At 50.7% G+C, this 17,678-nt stretch overlaps 1 protein-coding gene across 1 annotated transcript; it reads left to right on the top strand.

Annotated features, from left to right (window-relative positions):
* The first annotated feature begins 449 nt into the window (after positions 1-449).
* Positions 450-5,935, top strand: GINS3 (GINS complex subunit 3). Its single transcript, XM_017821010.1, has 3 exons — positions 450-673; positions 1,207-1,440; positions 4,070-5,935. Exons 1-3 carry the CDS (start codon positions 500-502, stop codon positions 4,298-4,300), a joined length of 639 nt encoding a protein of 212 aa, XP_017676499.1. The 5' UTR covers positions 450-499; the 3' UTR covers positions 4,301-5,935.
* Positions 5,936-17,678: the final 11,743 nt, after the last annotated feature.

The raw sequence follows: 17,678 nt of genomic DNA, 5'->3' as shown, positions 1-17,678 counted from the left end.
TCCCCCATTCACGATTCCATCCCTAATCCAGTCCAGGTTTTCTCCCATTCCTGATCACAGCCCTGCTCCAGTCCATGTTTCCCCCATCAGAGCTTCCAGCCTTAATCCAGTCCTGGTTTTCCCCCATTCCCAATACCAGCCCTGATCCAGACCGGGTTTCCCCCCTTAGAGATACCAGCCCTGATCCAGTCTGGGTTTCCTCCCATTCATGATTCCAGTCCCAATCCAGGCCGAGTTTCCCCCTATTCTGGATCTCAGCCCCGATGCCGTCCGGGTTTTCCCCATTAGAGATTCCAGCGGCGATCCAGTCCTTGTTCCCCCCATTCCCGATCCCGGCGCGCTCCAGGCCGGGTTTCGCGCATTGCCGGTGCCGCGCATGCGCAGTGCGGGCGGCGGGCGGGGCCGGGCGGGCTGCGCGGGAGCCGCGACCCGGCGGGTCCCGCTCCCGGTGCCGCTCCCGGTGCCGCTCCCGGTGCCGCTCCCGGTGCCGCTCCGGGCCATGTCCGAGGCGTATTTCCCGGTGGGCCCCGGGCTGGGGCTAGAGGAGAATTTCCTATCGCTGGACGACATCCTGATGTCGCAGGAGAAGCTGCCGGGGCGCGCCGAGAGCGCTCTGCCGCGCCTGGCCCTGGCGCTGGGGCAGGGGGCCGGCAGCGCCGAGGCCCTCCCGGAGGTAACGGGGGACGGGGACGGGGACAAGAACAGCCCCCGGGGGGATACGGGACTGCCCCGGGGCCGCCGCCTCGCCCCCACCCCGTGTCCCACCCCCCCAGTGGTCACTGCAATGAAATTGGTTCTTCTCGCTACTTTTTTAAAAGTTATTTTTACTTTTATCGTATGCACTTTGTATGTTTGGGGTTTTTTTGTTTGTTTGGGTTTTGGTTTTGTTTTTTGTTTGTTTTGTTTGTTTGGTTGGGTTTTTTTGTTTGGTTTTGATCTTTATTCTTTTTCCCTTCTGGTGTTTAATAATCTGACAATTATTAGGCTGTAGAGCATTGATAAAAAAACCCACTTTCTGAGTCTTGCAGTAATAACGCCCCTACAGCGTGTCTGGTTTGTGCTGTGGTCACAGCAGGCTGTCCCGAAAAGAAAACTGTGTTTCTGTAATGCTGGATCTTCATTAATGAAGTTCGTCGTCTGTCTTTGGGGCTGCTTAATGTGTATTTTCATGGAAAGCACAACTTTTGGTTTCTCTCATTCCTCCAGGGATCGAAGCTGGAAATCCCACTGTGGCTTGCTAAAGGGCTGCATGACAGCAAAAGGAGAATCATTTCGGTGGAGCTGCCAAAGATCTACAAGGAAGCCTGGAGGACAGTGTTCAGTGCTGATGCCAATGTGGTTGATCTGCATAAAATGGGGCCCTACTACTATGGATTTGGCTCACAGCTCCTGAATTTTGACAATCCGGAGAATCCTGAGATAGCTCAGAGTATCCTGCAGGCAAGTATCTGAACTAGGGCTTGAAATCTGGTTTTGCATTTTTCTGTCTTCCTGTTTTTCCCAGCTGCTCAGCAGTCTTCAGGAAAAATATCCTGGTTTTATCCAGATGACTTCTGGACTGATTATGAATTTCTAGATCAAGCTGTAGGATGACCCTCTTGGCTACTGCTGGAAGCTTCAAGTGTGCATCCAGGAGTGTAACTTTAGCCTAGAGTTTCCACACTGTCAATATGGTGTTTCAAAAAGTGTTACAAAACAGGACTAGAGGAGATGTAAGGTCATTTAATTGTGCCTGTGCTGCAAGGCAGAATGAATTCACTCACTGTTGTTTCAGTTTTTCTACCCTGTTTTTAAAGCTGTGTAACAATGAGACCTCACACTGCTCTGGGCAATCTGTTTCAGTGCTTCTTCACCCTAATCATAGCAGGTTTGCTCTGATGTCTAAACCAAAGCTCCTTCACAGCAATACAAAGCTCTGTTCTGTTTGTCTTGCACAAAGTAAATGCTGAGGACAGAGTATTCTCTTCCTTCCTGCAGCAGTCCCAGTTCATTTGATATCTGTCTGTGGGTCGTGTTTTCTAATCTCTGATTGTCCTTATGTCTGGGATCTTTCCAGTGGATCTGCATCTGCTCTGCCATGCCCTGAACAGCACAGTCTCGTGCTCAGGACTTGTGCTGATGAAAACAAAAGGATTACTTTGTGAACCTTTTAGGCTGTGGTGCTCATTGTTCATCGTGGGGCAGTATCTTGTTTGTCACGATGCAGTGACTGCTCTGTGGTTGGTCTGCAGTCCACAGTGAGATGGTACAGGTTTCATACACAGACAACTGTTTCTCCTCCTGACTTTGTACAATTCCCTATTTCTGTCTTAATGCAAAACCTTATGGTTTTGGGTGAATTACATCCTATTGTTTTTACGCTTTTCTAATTTGTCAGGATCGTTATGAATTAGAGTTCTGCTCCACAGCATGCCTGCAGTCACCCCTCCTCTTTCTCCTGCATGTTATTTGCTGATTTAATAAGCACAACTTCTATTCCTTTAGTAAGCTTATTAATTAACAACTCAAACAGTACTTGGTTCCAGACAGACCCCCGTGGAACTCCACTCAGTGTGTTCTTCCCTCCTGACAGGAGCTATGGGTGATGGTTGTCTTTCCCAACCATCTTTGGGGTGGCCTGGCTAAATCTTCCAAGAACACTCCATGACAGATACCCCTCCACTGTTTTCCTCCCTGTGCAAGGCCTGGCATCCTTCCACAACAGGAACCAAGGCTGGTCCCTCGGAGTTTGTTCTTGGCAAGTCCACATTGGCTGTTACTCTTTTATTCTCTTGCAGAAGTTTATGTATAGTCTGCTCGTTCCATTATGTTTCCAGCAATTGATACTGAGGGATTTATAATTCCCTGGCTCTTCCTTCCTCCCTTTCCATCTCCCCTTTTCTCTTTTGAAAGATAGATTCCGTCTTTGCCAGCTTCCGGACTTCAGTGCTCCCTGAGCTTTTAACCATAACCACTAACAGCTCTGACATCTCTTCAGCCAGGTCTCTAAGTGGGCTGGGGATGATTGCTGTTGCATTTTTTTTTTTCATTCTCTGTACTTTACATTAAGGCTGATGCAGAGAGGCTTTAAAATTCTGCTGTTTTCTTGGAGCTGTCCACTGAAAAGGTGCTTTGTGCATTGAGGAGGTGACCACGCCTTTCCTTGTCTTTTCTCCTTCTGCTAATGGACATTTTAGGGAAAAAAAAAGAACACAGTAGAACTCATTACTTATTGGCAGAAAAATCAAAGCACACAAGGTTTTTGCTTTGTTAAAAGCAAACAGGAGGGGAGTTTTGCTGACTTGAAAAATGAACAAACTGAAAAAAAAAAAAACCCTCTCTGAAATATTCAGGAACAATAAATGCAAAGTATAACTGTTTGGTGACACAGTCAAAGTGAGAGTTATTAATTTATATTTCTCCTATAAGTTCTGATGGTTCTAAAATCAGCTTCTGAAATAACACAGCACAGTTTTCAAAGAGTTTTGACCCTTTCTTTTTTCACTCCCAAAAGTAAAGACAGAGAGGGAAGTAAAAATCCTTAAATATGTCTTGTTGCTTAGCTTTTGAAGATGATATTTATAAGTCATAGATTAGGGTGTTTTTTTGAGTTTTGTAACAGTTAAGTGTTTTTCTAGCATAATTTTTCTAGCATACTGAAAAAAACCCACTTTTCAGTAGCATTTTGGCTGAACTGCCAAGTTGTTCACAAGTTGCAGCCTGTACGTTCCTACAGCAGCTGCTGTGGCATGAGATTCATTCCACCCGCTCTAAAGCAACAGTTGCTTGTGCAGTGAGATGGAGTGGATTGTGTGTTGTGCCCTGTGGTCTCCTCGAGCCTGAAGCAGCCAAAATCTAATTCTGTGTTTGCTTCCCATCCGGTGTATCAGGCACCTGCTCTCCCAGCTCAGGCACGGCGTGGTTTTGTCTTTGTATCCGAGGTTAATAAGTGCTGGTTGCAGACCGTGGGCTGGTTGTGAACTGGAGCCTGAACCTTTGGCTTTTCAGTCTTGAAAGCTCGGGCCTGCAGCATTTTTGCTGAGGGGGCCTCTGTGTCAGCTGCCAGCAATTGTGTTTTATCACCTTTTAGACGTTCATCAACCGTTTCCGTCGCATCATGGACTCCTCTCAGAACGCCTACAACGAGGACACGTCGGCGCTGGTGGCCCGGCTGGATGAGCTGGAACGAGCTTTGTTTCAGGTTGGCCAGAAAGGGCTGAATGATTTCCAGTGCTGGGAAAAGGGACAGGCTTCTCAAATCACAGCTTCCAGTCTGGTCCAGAACTATGGGAAAAGAAAGTTCACGGAAGTAGATGGTTAAAAGCCTCAAGAACACGAAGCTACAGTGGGCGACACGGAGAGATTTGGAGCCTGTCTGTCACAGAAAAGTGAATCAATTTGGGGAGGGGCAGGCTCCCTGTCCATTAATGGGAATTCTCTGTAACGTCTTTGGATTGGACTAGGGCAAATTTTAAAGGCAGAGGGCAAGGGCATAAAAAATAGATCACATGACATCACTGAATAGCTTTACAGCTTACTCATTGCACTCCTGAGGATTTGCAGATAAAGTGTTTGCTAGGTGGCTGAAAGGCTATGAGAGGATTTTCTAAAAGGGTAATTAATATTTATTATTCTTCCAAATTGATGTTTACAATACCAGATCTGGAAGAAAGTGTAATTTATGTATCTTGTCTTGCCCTTCCCCTTCCAACCTCCTGGAAACAGCTCTTGATTTCTTGAACAGCTGTTTCCAGGTTCCCTGTTCTTTGGAGAGCCCCAGTGATGTGGAAAAAAATGCAGTGCAAGCAGCATTAATTTTTTTTTTTTTTCATTTCTTACACACTGTGGTGGAACAGGTACTCTTTGTGAGGCAGGAATGTTTTGCTTTGCTGACTTCTGTACACAGTGCCCTGGAGAAAAATACCTCCTCAAACCCACATAACAAGTGGTAGCACAGGTCTCATGTGCTGCCTTGTCCTCCTCTCTCCCTTTTTGACTCTTGTGACCTTGGTGCTGCACAGGGTAGAGAATGTTCCTGTTTGATGCCAGTGGCTTTTGTGATGGTTGTGTCTCTGTGAGGGGTATTTTAGAGGAGACAGCAGAAGGCAAGAAAATGGAAATTCTCCTCCATTATCAACCTCTGAGCTATCTGTTTTCCCATGAGAAATTCTTTTGATTACTAAATTTGGTTAGTAGAAGGGACAGAGCAAATGAACTGAGTTTCCTTCCTTTTGATCCATCTAAATGATCCTAGCAAAATGACCCTATTAAGTGTCATCCTTGCCAGTAAAAGTGACTGGATTTGGAACTTGCTAAACAGCACAGTGGTGGATGCCCTTAAACCTAGATCATCTGAAGTCCCACTGGATTGCAGACAGAAAACAGATGGTTATCTCCATAGGACTTGGTTCCTGCAGTCATCAGGATGGTTGTCCTTTGGAAGCAGGTATGAGACATCTTATGGGTGCTTCTAAGCCTCTGTAGAAGGTGGACCTTGCAGAATACCTAAGTGGAGGAGCCAGATCCTGATGATACTGAGCACTTCCTCTTCTGTGGGAGTTACTGGGAGGTGACACCAAGATCCAGATCTCTGAGGAGTTGTTACTGGACTTGCAGATGCACCTGGATATCGGATGCTTCAAACAAGCACAGAGGGTGTGTGGCCGTTCCTTGGCCAGAGAAGTTCAAGCTCAACCTGTGGAGGTGGTGAGAGGGGAGAGTGTTCTGGCTTCACAAACATCTTGGTGACTCCACCTCAGCTGCAGGAGGCCAGTTGTCCTGCCACAGGAGACTGATTGGAAACTGTGCCTGACAAAAGTATTTTAAGTATGTGGCAGGGTCAAATGCTGCTGCACTTAATGACTTAATGGCACATAATAGCTTATGCATTTTCATGAAGCTTTTGTCTGTTGTCCATTTCTGAATTTTTATGCTGAATAAATATTTTGTAAGGAAATGCTCGTAGTGTGAAAAGTCTGTTGCTAATCGTCCTGCAGCAGAAAAATCAAATTGAAAAGTCCAGGTCTTTTATAAAGTGTGGCCATGACACATAATGCAATCCTGCTTCTATCATCCTTCTGCTCTTACAGGTAGTGCAGTGGGGAGCTACATTTGTGCAGTCATGTGAGGGTAGAAGTAATTCCTGTCTGAGTTATCCCATGTGGGTACTGGCTCCTTGCTCAGGTTGTGGGAGAGACTATGCCAGCCAATCAATATGCTATTGATTTTATAAAATGCATTTTTAGGAACACAAGATGGACTGAAATGACTCCATGTTACCTCGACTTTGTTGTAGAGTGGTGGGTGGGAGGTGGGAATTGGCTGTCTCTGGATCCATAGACTTCATGTACCATGTCAGAGCTGTGCTCAGTGCTGCAAGGGAGGCAAGTGTAAGTCCATCTGTGACAAGAAGCTTTTTTCAATTGGTTTCACATTAACTTCTTGCAAAACTCTTCAGCTCCTCTCGTTTATCTCCTCTGTATGTTTTTCTCAAGCCGGAGTGGCAGCCGTGGAGGGCTGATCCCAGTTAAATACAAAGAGCTCTGTAACCAGCACACACACACACACAATTTCTCACCTATCTAAATTACCTTTTCGCAAAACATTCATGTTTCTTCCTTTATCTCCTTTGCTCTACACAATGTCTTAGTTTGTCCCCTGGCATTGATTTATTTTCGGTCAGAGAATGGAGAGGTTGATTGCTCCTGCCAGCCTGGGAGCCATGGGTGGTGTCATTTGGACCAGCAGCAACCAGGAGGAGCAGCAGGAAGAAATGTTCTGAGAACTGACATACTGTAACACAACATATTATTTTTATGAGAGGCACAGTGGTGGCACCCAGCTGAATTAGGAGCACAAGCCTTTTTGATCTTTATCAGTGATTTCCTACCCATTTTTTGGTAACCAGACATTACAAAAGCTTCATTCAGTATTTTAAGGGAACCAGTTACTTAGCAGAGATGTGATGTAATTCAGTGGAGGCAGTGTGAATTCACAGTGTGAATGCTTTCTTCGCACAGAGCTGCCTCTGTCCCCAGATGTGCCTTTTATAAAACACATTGTCCAGGAACACAGCACATGGCACAGGAGTTGATGATTGTTTAAATAAACCTAGCTATTCATCTAGCACTGCCTCTGCCTGGCAGGAGGCAACCCAAAGCTGTTCCTTGCCTCAGTTTCTTGGCAAGTGAAGGTAACACTCCCTTGTTGAGAGTGTTTTGTCCTCTGGTTTGTAGGCAGTGCCACAGCAAATATGCCAGCCGGATTTCCACTGCTCTGCTGCATCTGCCAGAGCTCAGATGCCTACTTGATAAGTGCTTGTCAGAGCTAAAAGATTCCCCATCTCAGAAATCATTCTGGTTTCTTTGGTCAGTCCCATTAAACCCTTACTGCTAAGCTTCTTCAAGGCTGCCACATATCTGATAACTTATAAGTGCTTTTCCCACTCTCTGCTCTTCTCCCCTACTCTGCAGGGTGGCCAAGTGGGCAGTGCTCAGCCCACAGTTCTGTTTTCCTGATCGTGCCTGCACAGCAGTGCATTTCCTAGAGCTGATGGAGCCTGAGCACAAAATCCTGAGCAGAACTGTTGGGACTTTGGGAAAAAACTGGTGCAAGGATAACAGACTGGTCTGGTTTCATCCTGTCACACGAATGAGTGATGGGGGAAGGCCGTGTGTGCTCCAATTTAGGTCTGATAGTTTTGCTTTGCAGGACTGGCTTTGGGAGCTGAACTCTAGTGGGTGTCACCTGCTGTGATTTGTGCTGAAGAAGCAATGCAATTCAAGTCTGAGCTTAAGCCATTGGCTTTGTTCAGGTCCCACCACAACTGCTTTTGGCTGTAGGTAATGAGAACCCTATTAGGCCTGTGAGATTAAACTAGGTGCCTAAGTATCTTTTCTGTTGCATCTGCCAGGCAAAAACACAGGTCACGTGAGATTCAAAGCAGAGTTTAAGTCGTGCTGCCTTGTCCTAGATTTGAGCATACAAGAAGAGTGGATGTCATGGTTGGCAATGAAAACGAAGCATTACTGCTTGCTGCAGAAAGAGGGAAGTGGGGAGAAAGCTGGCAAGAAAGAGTAGCTAGGGAAGGAGATGGACAGGCACTTGGCTGTGCCACTTCAGCTGGTGTGAGATGTGCTGAGCACGCAGTGTCCTGGGGACTACCTGAGAGAGGGCAGGACTTGCCCCATGCTGGAGCAGTCAGTGCTCCAAGGGGCCCTATAGCACTCTGGTGAGCTGTGGAGGTCTTAACACCCTGGCTTCTGCTGTTATCTCCTTCACAAAGTACTGCTTGCTTACTCCTCATCTGGAAAGCCCGGGAAGCGATGTTAGGATTGACTCTGTGTGTGTTTAAAGGCTGTGATTCAGAGAGATCAGAAAGGCAAGAGACCAGCAGGTTGTCCTCTGTCTGCCAGCCTGAGCCCAGTGCTCAACACATACTTACCCAGAAGTTCAAAGCCCTTCTGCCAGGGACAAATTTACTGTCCTGTGGGCCCTGGCCATGGTGGATGGAGATGTGCTCTGCCTTTGGCTTTTCCCGTTTCTACATTCCTGATGACTTTACTGGGACAATGACAGAGAGAAGAAGTAAAGCTGCATCTGCCCTCTTTTCCCCACCACTTGTTGGAGGGAGCTGTCCTGGGTGCCAAGGAGCAAGAAAAGCAGCCTTGGAGAAATCACCACCCACAGTAGCCCTGGAAGCACCTGGCCATAGGAGCAGTGTGCCTGGGGAGGCAGCCAGCTGCATGGAGCAAGGCAGGGAATGTCAGCCACAGCAGTCCCTTTGGGTCTGCTTGGGCAGGAGATGAGAGGGGAGAAGATGGGAAAGCAGGGGAGGAAGGGAGAGGGGGAGGCTCTCAGGGGGCAGGTCAGTATTCAGTGCAGTTCCCCAGCATTTGAAGGGGTCCTCAAGTGCCTCCCCTTAGCATTGTAAACAGTGTAACATCTCAGGAGATAAACTGCAGAAAGAGGAGATGAGGAGGCAGGAGCTGGAGAGAGTGAAAAAGAACCCAGAGGGGGCTTTAGACAAGGACTGAAAAGAAGGGAAGAGGAGACAGTGAGCTCCCACCTCCCCTGGGCACTGTTTCCACTGAGTGTGCTTGGTTGGGTTTGCTTCACAGAGGAAATTGCTTGGGGGAGCCTCTTCCCTGAGGGCTGGCCAGGCTTCCCTGTGCAGGCTCCAAGCTCGCTGGGATCCTGCCAGAGCCGACCCCAGGCTGCTGCTCCCGGGGGGGCTGCTCCCAGGGGAGCAGAGCAGCACAGGAGCAGTGGCTGCCCCCAGACCACTCCTCGGCTGGTGTGGAAGATTACAAGGGGTGGCACAGCCCCAAAAAGCCAAGGCATTTGTTCTGATTTTCGAAACACTTCATTAATGTCATTGACAATACCAGCAGGTTCCTGAGATTAGCATGCTTCTATTTTTGAAGAGTTATTCCTCGTGGCAGGCTGCCATGCAGTGCCAGTGGCCTTAGTATCCTTTCTGTCTGGATTGGCAGGACACAGCGGTCTGCTGCCTTTTGTTAGCCTTTATGAGGACTTGCAGCTCTTTGCAGTGCTCCCCCACACCTTGGGGAAAATCTACCTTCTTCGGGTTTCTCAGCTAAACCTGTGCAAGGCAGAAATCCCTTGTGTTTTAGGACAGAAGCCACTTTTCCTCTGCTGGGTTGAGGCAAGGCATGGGCAGCAGCTGGGCTGAGCAGGGTTTGGGGTGTGAGGAGCACGTAGGGACACAGATGGGGTTTGCAGAGTGCAGTGTGTTCCACCTCAGGGTGCTCCCTGGTTGGGCCTGGGTCTGGGTGCAGAGTTCCAGGCACGGCGTCTCAGGGGAGCAGTACATTGTGCTGAGGCAGCAGGTGAGGGATGGGGCTGCCTTGGTGCACGCTCCTGGGCAGGGCCACATCTGCAGCACTGCATCCTGCTGGGTCAGGATGTGGCATTCAGGATGCTGAAGTCACAGGGAAAGCAGCTGGCATTCCCTGAGGGAAGGGGAGGTTCCTCTGCTCATCAGCTCAGCCCCCTTGGAAACATGAACCATGGAACCTGCTTCTCTCCATCTCTAGCTGGAAGGTGTAGGAGTGCAGCAGCACCCCAGGACCATTTCATACTGCTGTTCTCTTCTTAGTGTGTCTTTAATGCCTGATGTTGTGGTATCAGAACTATGCTGGAGTCATGGCACTCAAATGCTCTGCATGCTGCTCTTGTCTCTGTTTCAGGCTCAAGTTCCTCTTGACAGCTACTCATTAAAACCATGTTACCTTCAATTAGCCTAAGAAATGGAGGAGGGACCTGTAGGGTGAAAATTGCTTTAAAGCTTGGAAACTGTCTTCAGTTTATGCTGGGATCCTGTAAAATCAGTGAAAAATAGCTTCACTCTAAGAAATACCAGTTTTCCTGCAGCTGAGCTTGAGAAACTGCAAGACAGTCCCAGGCTTACTCCCCTCAGATTTCTCTGTGCCTAGGAATAGGTAAGGAGATGTCTCCTGAGGGTCATGATGGTGCTGTTCCATCTCTGTTGTGATGTTGTGATACCAAAAAATGTGACAAAAAGCAAATGGAGGTTGAAAACTCCTCTCTCAGCTTGTGTGGCTTATAAGACTGAACTTGTCTCTGTTGGTCCTTTGAGGGCCCTGGGTTCTCCCTAGGGAAGGCAGAAGCACAAGGAGGATTGTGACAAACCCTTGCAAACTTTTGCTGGACATAAAAGACAGTTTTTCCCCTGACTTCAGACCAAGAAGCTGCAAAATGCTTGGGATGCAATGTGGCTTTTTTTTTTTTTTTCTCAGGCATTAGGGTAAAAGTAGAGTGAGGAGGTGACCACAGGAGGACATCATCCTGTGGCTGGGGGGCTTGGCAGCTGTGCACTTGGGAGGAAGCAGTAAAGCAGATGCAGTCATCAAGTGCCATCAAAGCAGTCCTCAAATGTGCCTGTTTCTCTTGCTGTGGGATCATCTTCAGCAGGGTGGGTGTATCTTAGCACACAGACTCCCATCACAGCAAGGACTTAAGATGAGTTTCTTCCCTTCACCTCTCTTACAAATACGAAATTCCTGGGGTTTGGGTGTTTAATTGACCCCTGGGGGAGTGGGAGCTGGTGGATCCTGCAGCCTCTTTCCTAACTGCTCTTTGTGCCCATGGGTGGCTGAATGGCCACTTTTACTGCTGGGGCAACTCTGCATCAGGGGTCAGGGAGTGGAGGGCTCCTGGGCATGGCAGGGGAGCCATGCACAGCCCCTGGGCACTGTTAACAAAGTCACTGGTGGGAGTCACCCTTTGCAAAGACTTTCAGAGAAAAGTCTCCCCCTCAGCTGTGCTGGTGGAGACCCAAGGAGTGCTGATGGAGTGGAGCCAAGCCTCTACTGTACTGCCCAGTGGCTCCAGTGAGACCAGCAGTGTTACCCCAGATTTGCACCAAATCAGCAGGGTTCATTGCAGTCATGGTGGACTTACTAAGCCTGGAGACTGAGCTGTGATTTTTCCTTTCAGTTTGGGCTCTCAGGTGCACAAATGCAGCTCTAGCTGCCTGGCTGTGAGCCTGTCCCTGCTGATGCAGGCAGAATGGGGTGAACAGATCGTGGCCTCCCTGGATGGCCAGGCCTCCCCTGATGAGCACTGCTCTGGATTCACACCAGCATCCTCCAAGCGAGCCCTCCCTGGGCATGCAGTGGCATTTAACTGAGCAATACCACCCTCCTGGGGCTCCCCTGCATCCTGGCTGACCAGGCTGTGCCCAGCACCCTGGAGCTTCAGCTGAGTCAACAGGGCAGGACAGCACAGGAAGAGGAAAATCACTGCGAATCAGGCCTTGGGAACAGCATCTGCTTCATGGCAGAGACCGATTTAATCTCCTGAGCAATCGCCTCAATTGTAGAATCAGCAGGATGCTAATTAATTGAGAGGCACTCAGCAACAGCCACTGAGATCCCTCCTGGCTTTAAGTGGAACCCTTTTGGGTTTGGCAATTGTGGCTGGCTGCTCTCCTAGCGAGAGGGTCTGCCCTGGGGCCAAAGCCCTGTGTGGGGTGTCTGACACCAGTCACCCCGCTGCTGCCCATCCCTCTCTGCTGGCTCTGCCCGGGGCTGGGGTGTCCCCACACCAGTGAGATGATGCCACAGCCATATGATCCATGGAACCCCTCACCCTGCCTCTCCCTGGCCCCTTCAGCCTGGAGACAGCCCCCTCACCTCCTCCCTGAAAGCCCACAAGCCGATTAAGCCCAGCATGTTAATTGGCTGTGACAGCTCATTTCGTTATCCTGCACTCAGTTATTGATGGGGTGCGTGTGATCAGATTCACAGCAAAGGTCAGTGCCAGGCTGGGTCAGAGCCCCCTGTCTGGTCCAGCCCAGCATGTGGGATGGGACTCCAGAAGCCCTGTCAGGATCAGCTGTAAACCAGCAGTATGGTCACACAGGCAGCAGCAACATCAAGGGTGATTTTACCCCAGGGATGTGCAACCCCCTGACTCGGGAGAACCTGGCGGGTGGAAGGGAATTGGGTATGGATGGGTGTCTGGCACCCACTGGTGCAACCCACCCTTTCCAGGGCTGTTCAACACAAGGATTGGATGTAAAACCCCCGAGCTGGGGGCCAGGACAGCACCTGGCATCCAGCTCTCCCTAAACCACCTTGGTGACTTCATCTTAGTTTTGTCTTGTGCTTCTCCTACAAGGGCCAGGGATAAAAAGGGAAGGAGGGTACAAGCTGCCAGGGAGTTTGATGGAGGTTCTCCAGAGAGGAGCAATTGTTGAGTGAAAAAGCAATGAGAGATTGTGAAGAAAAATTAGTGGGTTTTGGTTAAAAGCTCCAAGATCCTGGCTGGGGCACTCATACTGAATGTGCCTTTCCAAGGAGCTGGAGAGCTGAGAGAGGAAGGTTTATGGTTGTCCCGTGAGCCAGGAGCTGTGGGAGGAAGAGATGAAGACCTGCTTCTGGTGGAGAGGGCTGTGTTGCAAAGGGTTAAAGTGCTGTCCTGGGACAATGGTGACATGCCTTTAGCCAGCCCTCAGCCTCTCTCCCAGAATCTGCCAGCTCCATGGCCCAAATGCATTGCAATGGGAGAGTGCATTAGTGAGAAGTGGGATGAAATCGTTAGGATTGATGGATCCCCCCAGAGCCAGAGGTATTGATCAGCTGAGGGCCAAGGAGAAGGTCAGGGGCGGAGCTGGTGGGGTGCAGGCAAGGGGAGCTGGGTGGCTGCTCCTGTGAAAAGCCTTTTGGGACCAGCAAGGAGGAAAGACTGCAGGTGGCTGCTCGGGCCCCTCCAGACACCTTCTTCTGCCTGGACAAGGACTGTCTGTGCTGGAACCCTTCCTATGTGTACTGTTCTGCCCTGCTGCATCCCCTCCTGACCCAGGCACCCCCGGAAAACCCCTGATGCTCCAGACTCCTGTGACCTGAGGAAGCCCCCAGCCCTCTAGTCCTCCTCCCACACCCAAGCACAGGGAATTCATTCCCCCCTCTGGTTTTGCCCAAGGCTTTGCTGTCCCTCCTCTGTGACAGACCTTCCTTGGCTCTGCCACCCACTCAAGAAGCTGGGCCAAGGCCCCTGCCTGGCTTTATTTTGGATGTGCTGATGAGGTCCTGGGAGTCTGGGCAGCACAAACGGAGCAGGCTTTGCTTTCCTGAGTCAATCTCTGCCTGCAGAAGCACAGGAGGGCCAAAGCCACCCAGGGCTTCTGTGACCATCTGCAAGACTCCCTGAGAGACCCCCTCAGGGACATCTGTGTCCAGCCAGGTAGAGGTTTGAGCTAGAGCAGCTTTTTTTCATGGGCAGCCTGCAGGCAATGGGCTGCAGCTTGAGCACAGAGGGGAGAACCCAGATCCAGCCTTGTGCAGGGATCAGCAGCATTTTGCTATCTCAGTGGGAGGGTTGCTGAGCTCACCTGTGCTTGCTTCTTATCTTTCCAGTATTAGAAGACAAATATAATCTGCTTTAAAAAATCTCTTTGACCAGCCTGAGGGCCTCCACACTCCTGGGAAAGTGATATGTGTTCTGAGACCCAAGTGCCCTCAGCTGCTGCCACGTCCTGGTGTCACCATGAGGTGACTTTGGTATGTGCTTGTGGGACTCCCTGGTACCCAGGCAGGAGTGGGACCCCCTCCCCAACTCCTGGCCACACTGCACATAACCAGCCAGTGGAGCTGCAGCCCACGCACTCCTGTCCCCTGTGTCCCCAAAACACAGTTGGAGATTGGGGAACTGTGGAAACTCTTGAGAACAGTTGAGACTTCCCAATCCATCACCCTGCCCTTAAACCATCACAGCAGTTTGCAGCTGGAGAAGTCAGCCCTTGGAAAGGGCATTATCCCATTCTCCAGAGGAAGGAAAGGGTGGGCAACTTTGCTCCATTGTGACAGGTACTGTGCAATTGAAAATGCTGATTAATGCTGCCTTTGAGAACGTGCCAGCCTCTGGCCTCTGAAGAGAGAGACCCTGCTGTCTCTGCTCTGTCTCACGCCTATCAACTTGCTAAACACACACATGCCGTCGCTCTGAGCCCTGGGCTTGGCTCTGCTGACAGGTATTTATTTAAAGCCTGGCTTGGCTCTGAAATGCAGCCATGACAGAAGCAGCACAGCAGGACCAGGCACTGCTGCTGCTCCTGTGGCTGGGAGGAGGCAGGAAGGGAGGGAGGGGGCTGCTCCAGAGAAATGGGCAGGAGGTTGTCCCGTGGGCCCAAAGGCAGCCCAGAAAGTCACAGAGGGGCTGCGAGTGTGCTCTGGGGAATGGGAATGGGACCTCCAGAAGAGGTGTCTCCTGTTGGTGGGTGGCTGGCTCTCCAGACCCACAAAGGGAACACCTAAGCTGAAATCAGAGTTGAGCAGCTTCATCACCAGGAGAAGGAGTTTAAGTCAGTGCAGTGCTGCACACACGCTGTGGGCACATTGTGCTCCAGGGCCAGGTACCTTCCTCTGTAAATCAACTTTGCTCTGACGTGCTTGGCTGATCAGTGCAGCTGATGGACCCAGACCTTCAATTCCAGACAGAGGTGCCTGTGCAGAGGCAGCTTTGGAAACAGCTGACCGTGAAGTCCCCAGGGCTGCCTTGTTCCTGGCCCGAGTGCAGCTGAGCCATGGGAATTTTTCTTGGCTGGTTGTTGGGCTTTTTTTTTTTTTCTTCTGGCTTTTGGACAAAATCATCCCATTGCCCTGAGGCAGAGGGGTTGTGAGCACAGGGAGGAACAGGGCTCAGAGGAGCAGCCATCCTGCAGAACTGCTGGGAGGCTCAAGCAGCGAAAAGAGGGGGACTCAGGGTTTAAATGAACAGAGAAACTTGAATGGGGCCCAGACCTATTAGAGGGACATAGGAGAACATCTCGTTAGGGCAGAGCCCGCAGCCAGGATGGAAAATTACTGTTAGCCCAGTGTTTGGAGGGCAGGAGGCAGCCAGGGGGGACTGGCAGCTCGCCAGCCCCAGCACATGCTTTGTGGGGCATACAGGGCACAGCTCTGCCCTGCACCAGGTCACGGAGGCCGTGCTCCCTGTCCTGGGCTCATGAGCTGCATTGCAGGGAGACAATGCTGAGCTCCCTGCAGGATTGTACCTTCCCAGGCAGCTTCAGTGGAATGTGTGGTGTCAGGCTGTGGAGCAGCAGAGCTGGCTCCTGTCTGCCCCTGTCCCTGCCCACAGCCCGAGCCCTGAGCTCACACACAGGCAGTGCCACGGTGCAGCCTCCCCTTGCCCTGCATGAAGCCCAGCAGTTCTGGGGGGACCAACATGTCCTGGGACCAATCTGGGAGCTCTGGGCAGGGTTTGAGGTGTCTCTTTTGAGGTGCCCAAAGTCCAGTTGCCCCACTGTCATTCTGACTGATTATTTTGGGGCCAGCAAACTGTGGGCTTTTTGCTACCCTGCAGATGTAAAGCTGGAGCAGACTGTGCCTGCCCTAGGGGTGGGATGCCCACCCTAGGTGGGATGCAGGAGGGGGCCCATCACAAACAGCTGGTACTCCAGCACTGCTGCCTCCAGCCCAAGCCAGCCTGGTAGCTCCATCACTATGGCCATGGCTCCAGCATGTGATCCCATGCCCATGGAGCAGCTCTAATTAGCAGAAACCTCTTCCTCAGCACAAGCACCTCCCCACAGCCACCAAAGTCACACCAGCGCACTGCTGGTTTCTGGGAGATGGCTCCTGGGCATTTTTGAAAATAAGTCCTTGGGATATATCTCACCAACTGCTAATTCTCCTTGTTTCTCTCTCTTTTGAGCAGCTTGACTGAAACAGCCCATCAAAGGTCCGGAGCTAAGCAAGGCAGAACCAGAAGCCACATGCTCCAAACAATGTGTTTATTTAAGGGCAACAATAAAACATCACACTCACGCACAACTGAGGCTAAATTTAGCTCTGACTCCGCTGCACATCGTCACTGGGCTGTGTGTGCCTCGGGGAGGAACCAAATCCCCGTGAAACCCTTCGATACAGGCCATTGATTGCACTGATCCCCTGCACAGCCAACATGGGCAGCCAGCACAGCTGCCCCAGGCTGCTTCTCCTCCTGCCCCCAAATTAGTCCTGTGTGCGGCACAGGATGCAGCCTGGGGCTGTCAGATGTGTGTCAAACCCTGGCCTGTCTCAGGGCTTGGATTCAGACCTCTGCTTCCCTTGCTGGTCACGTCTGTGGTCCCTCTCTGCTGCTGGCAGCTGTGTGCTCTGTCCATCACCAGCTTTCTCCACAGGATGGGTCCTTGTGGCATTGTCAGCGCTGGGTGCCACTGTGGGGAGGGTGGCCAAGGGGTGCAGAGGTACCTGCAGTGGGGTTAGGCGTCCCAACTCACTTCTGCCAGGTCAAGACAGCACTGTGCTTCTTGCAGCAGGAGCTTTGAGGAGGAATGGGATCATTCTGGAACATTTTTGTTAGAGTTTTATGGACTTTTCCTTCTTTTTCATAAAATCTCTCCAGGTTTCTTCTGGAGTCCTGCCACCTCCCTCTTGCCATCGATGGCATCAATGGGTTCAGCAGTTCTGGCCCCTCTGCCTCATCACTTGCAGGCGTGACTGGTGAGGAAGAGATAAATCCCAAGCATGAAAAATGGTTTATTCCCATAGAGATCCCTGGCAACTGAAAGAGAGGGAGGTTTAAATTCACCCAATGCCAGGAAGATCTGAATCCAACCATATCTCATCCCTGACCAGTTCAGAGGAAACACCTTGGCTGCTGGACCCACAGAAGAGAGTGAAAGGCAGCCCTGGATGCAGGGAAGATCTGGCCCCATTTAAGTGCTGGGAGCTGGGCTGGCTCCTAGTTGAGGGATTAAAGGGTCCCTGAGCTCCCTGACATCGCGGGCTTTTCCTCTCCTTGAGGTGAGAGGGCGAACGCAGCCTGGATGCAGAGCTCCCGGTGACTCAGCGGGAGAGGTTGAAATCAGCTGAAAACTGGTCGCCATCCAAAAAGCCTGGGACAAGCTGTTAGAACGGATGTACTGGGGATGGAGATGAATGTCTGCATGGGCAGACCTTCCTCCAGCCCCTCAGCAGCTGTTTGTAGGATGAGCTGCCCATGGCCACTCTCTCAAGGTGCCCAGCAGTGAAAGGTGCCCCAAAGCAGAGGGGTTTGTTGCCACCATGGCTGAGGAGTGATGAGGCTGAGGTCTGATTCAACCCAGGTGCTGAGGAACCAGGCGCACTGAGGGGAGGTGATGGGGTCCTCAGCAGTTCCCCATGGGGTTGTTTTAGGAAGGGCCAGTTTTGGATGGCATGTCCTGT

This window comes from Lepidothrix coronata, unplaced genomic scaffold (genome assembly GCF_001604755.1).
Source record: "Lepidothrix coronata isolate B3197 unplaced genomic scaffold, Lepidothrix_coronata-1.0 Scaffold87, whole genome shotgun sequence".
Lineage (NCBI taxonomy): Eukaryota > Metazoa > Chordata > Aves > Passeriformes > Pipridae > Lepidothrix > Lepidothrix coronata.
The sequence above is the reverse complement of the archived record's forward strand: the minus strand, read 5'-3'. Positions and strand labels throughout refer to the sequence as shown.

What these genes read in the sequence shown, in the direction of transcription:
- GINS3 (XM_017821010.1), top strand. Translation starts at nt 500, where the DNA reads ATGTCCGAGGCGTATTTCCCGGTGGGCCCCGGGCTGGGGCTAGAGGAG. An exon ending in GCGCCGAGGCCCTCCCGGAG is followed by an intron (nt 674 to 1,206) that starts GTAACGGGGGAC and finishes TCATTCCTCCAG; the next exon opens with GGATCGAAGCTGGAAATCCC. An exon ending in TAGCTCAGAGTATCCTGCAG is followed by an intron (nt 1,441 to 4,069) that starts GCAAGTATCTGA and finishes ATCACCTTTTAG; the next exon opens with ACGTTCATCAACCGTTTCCG.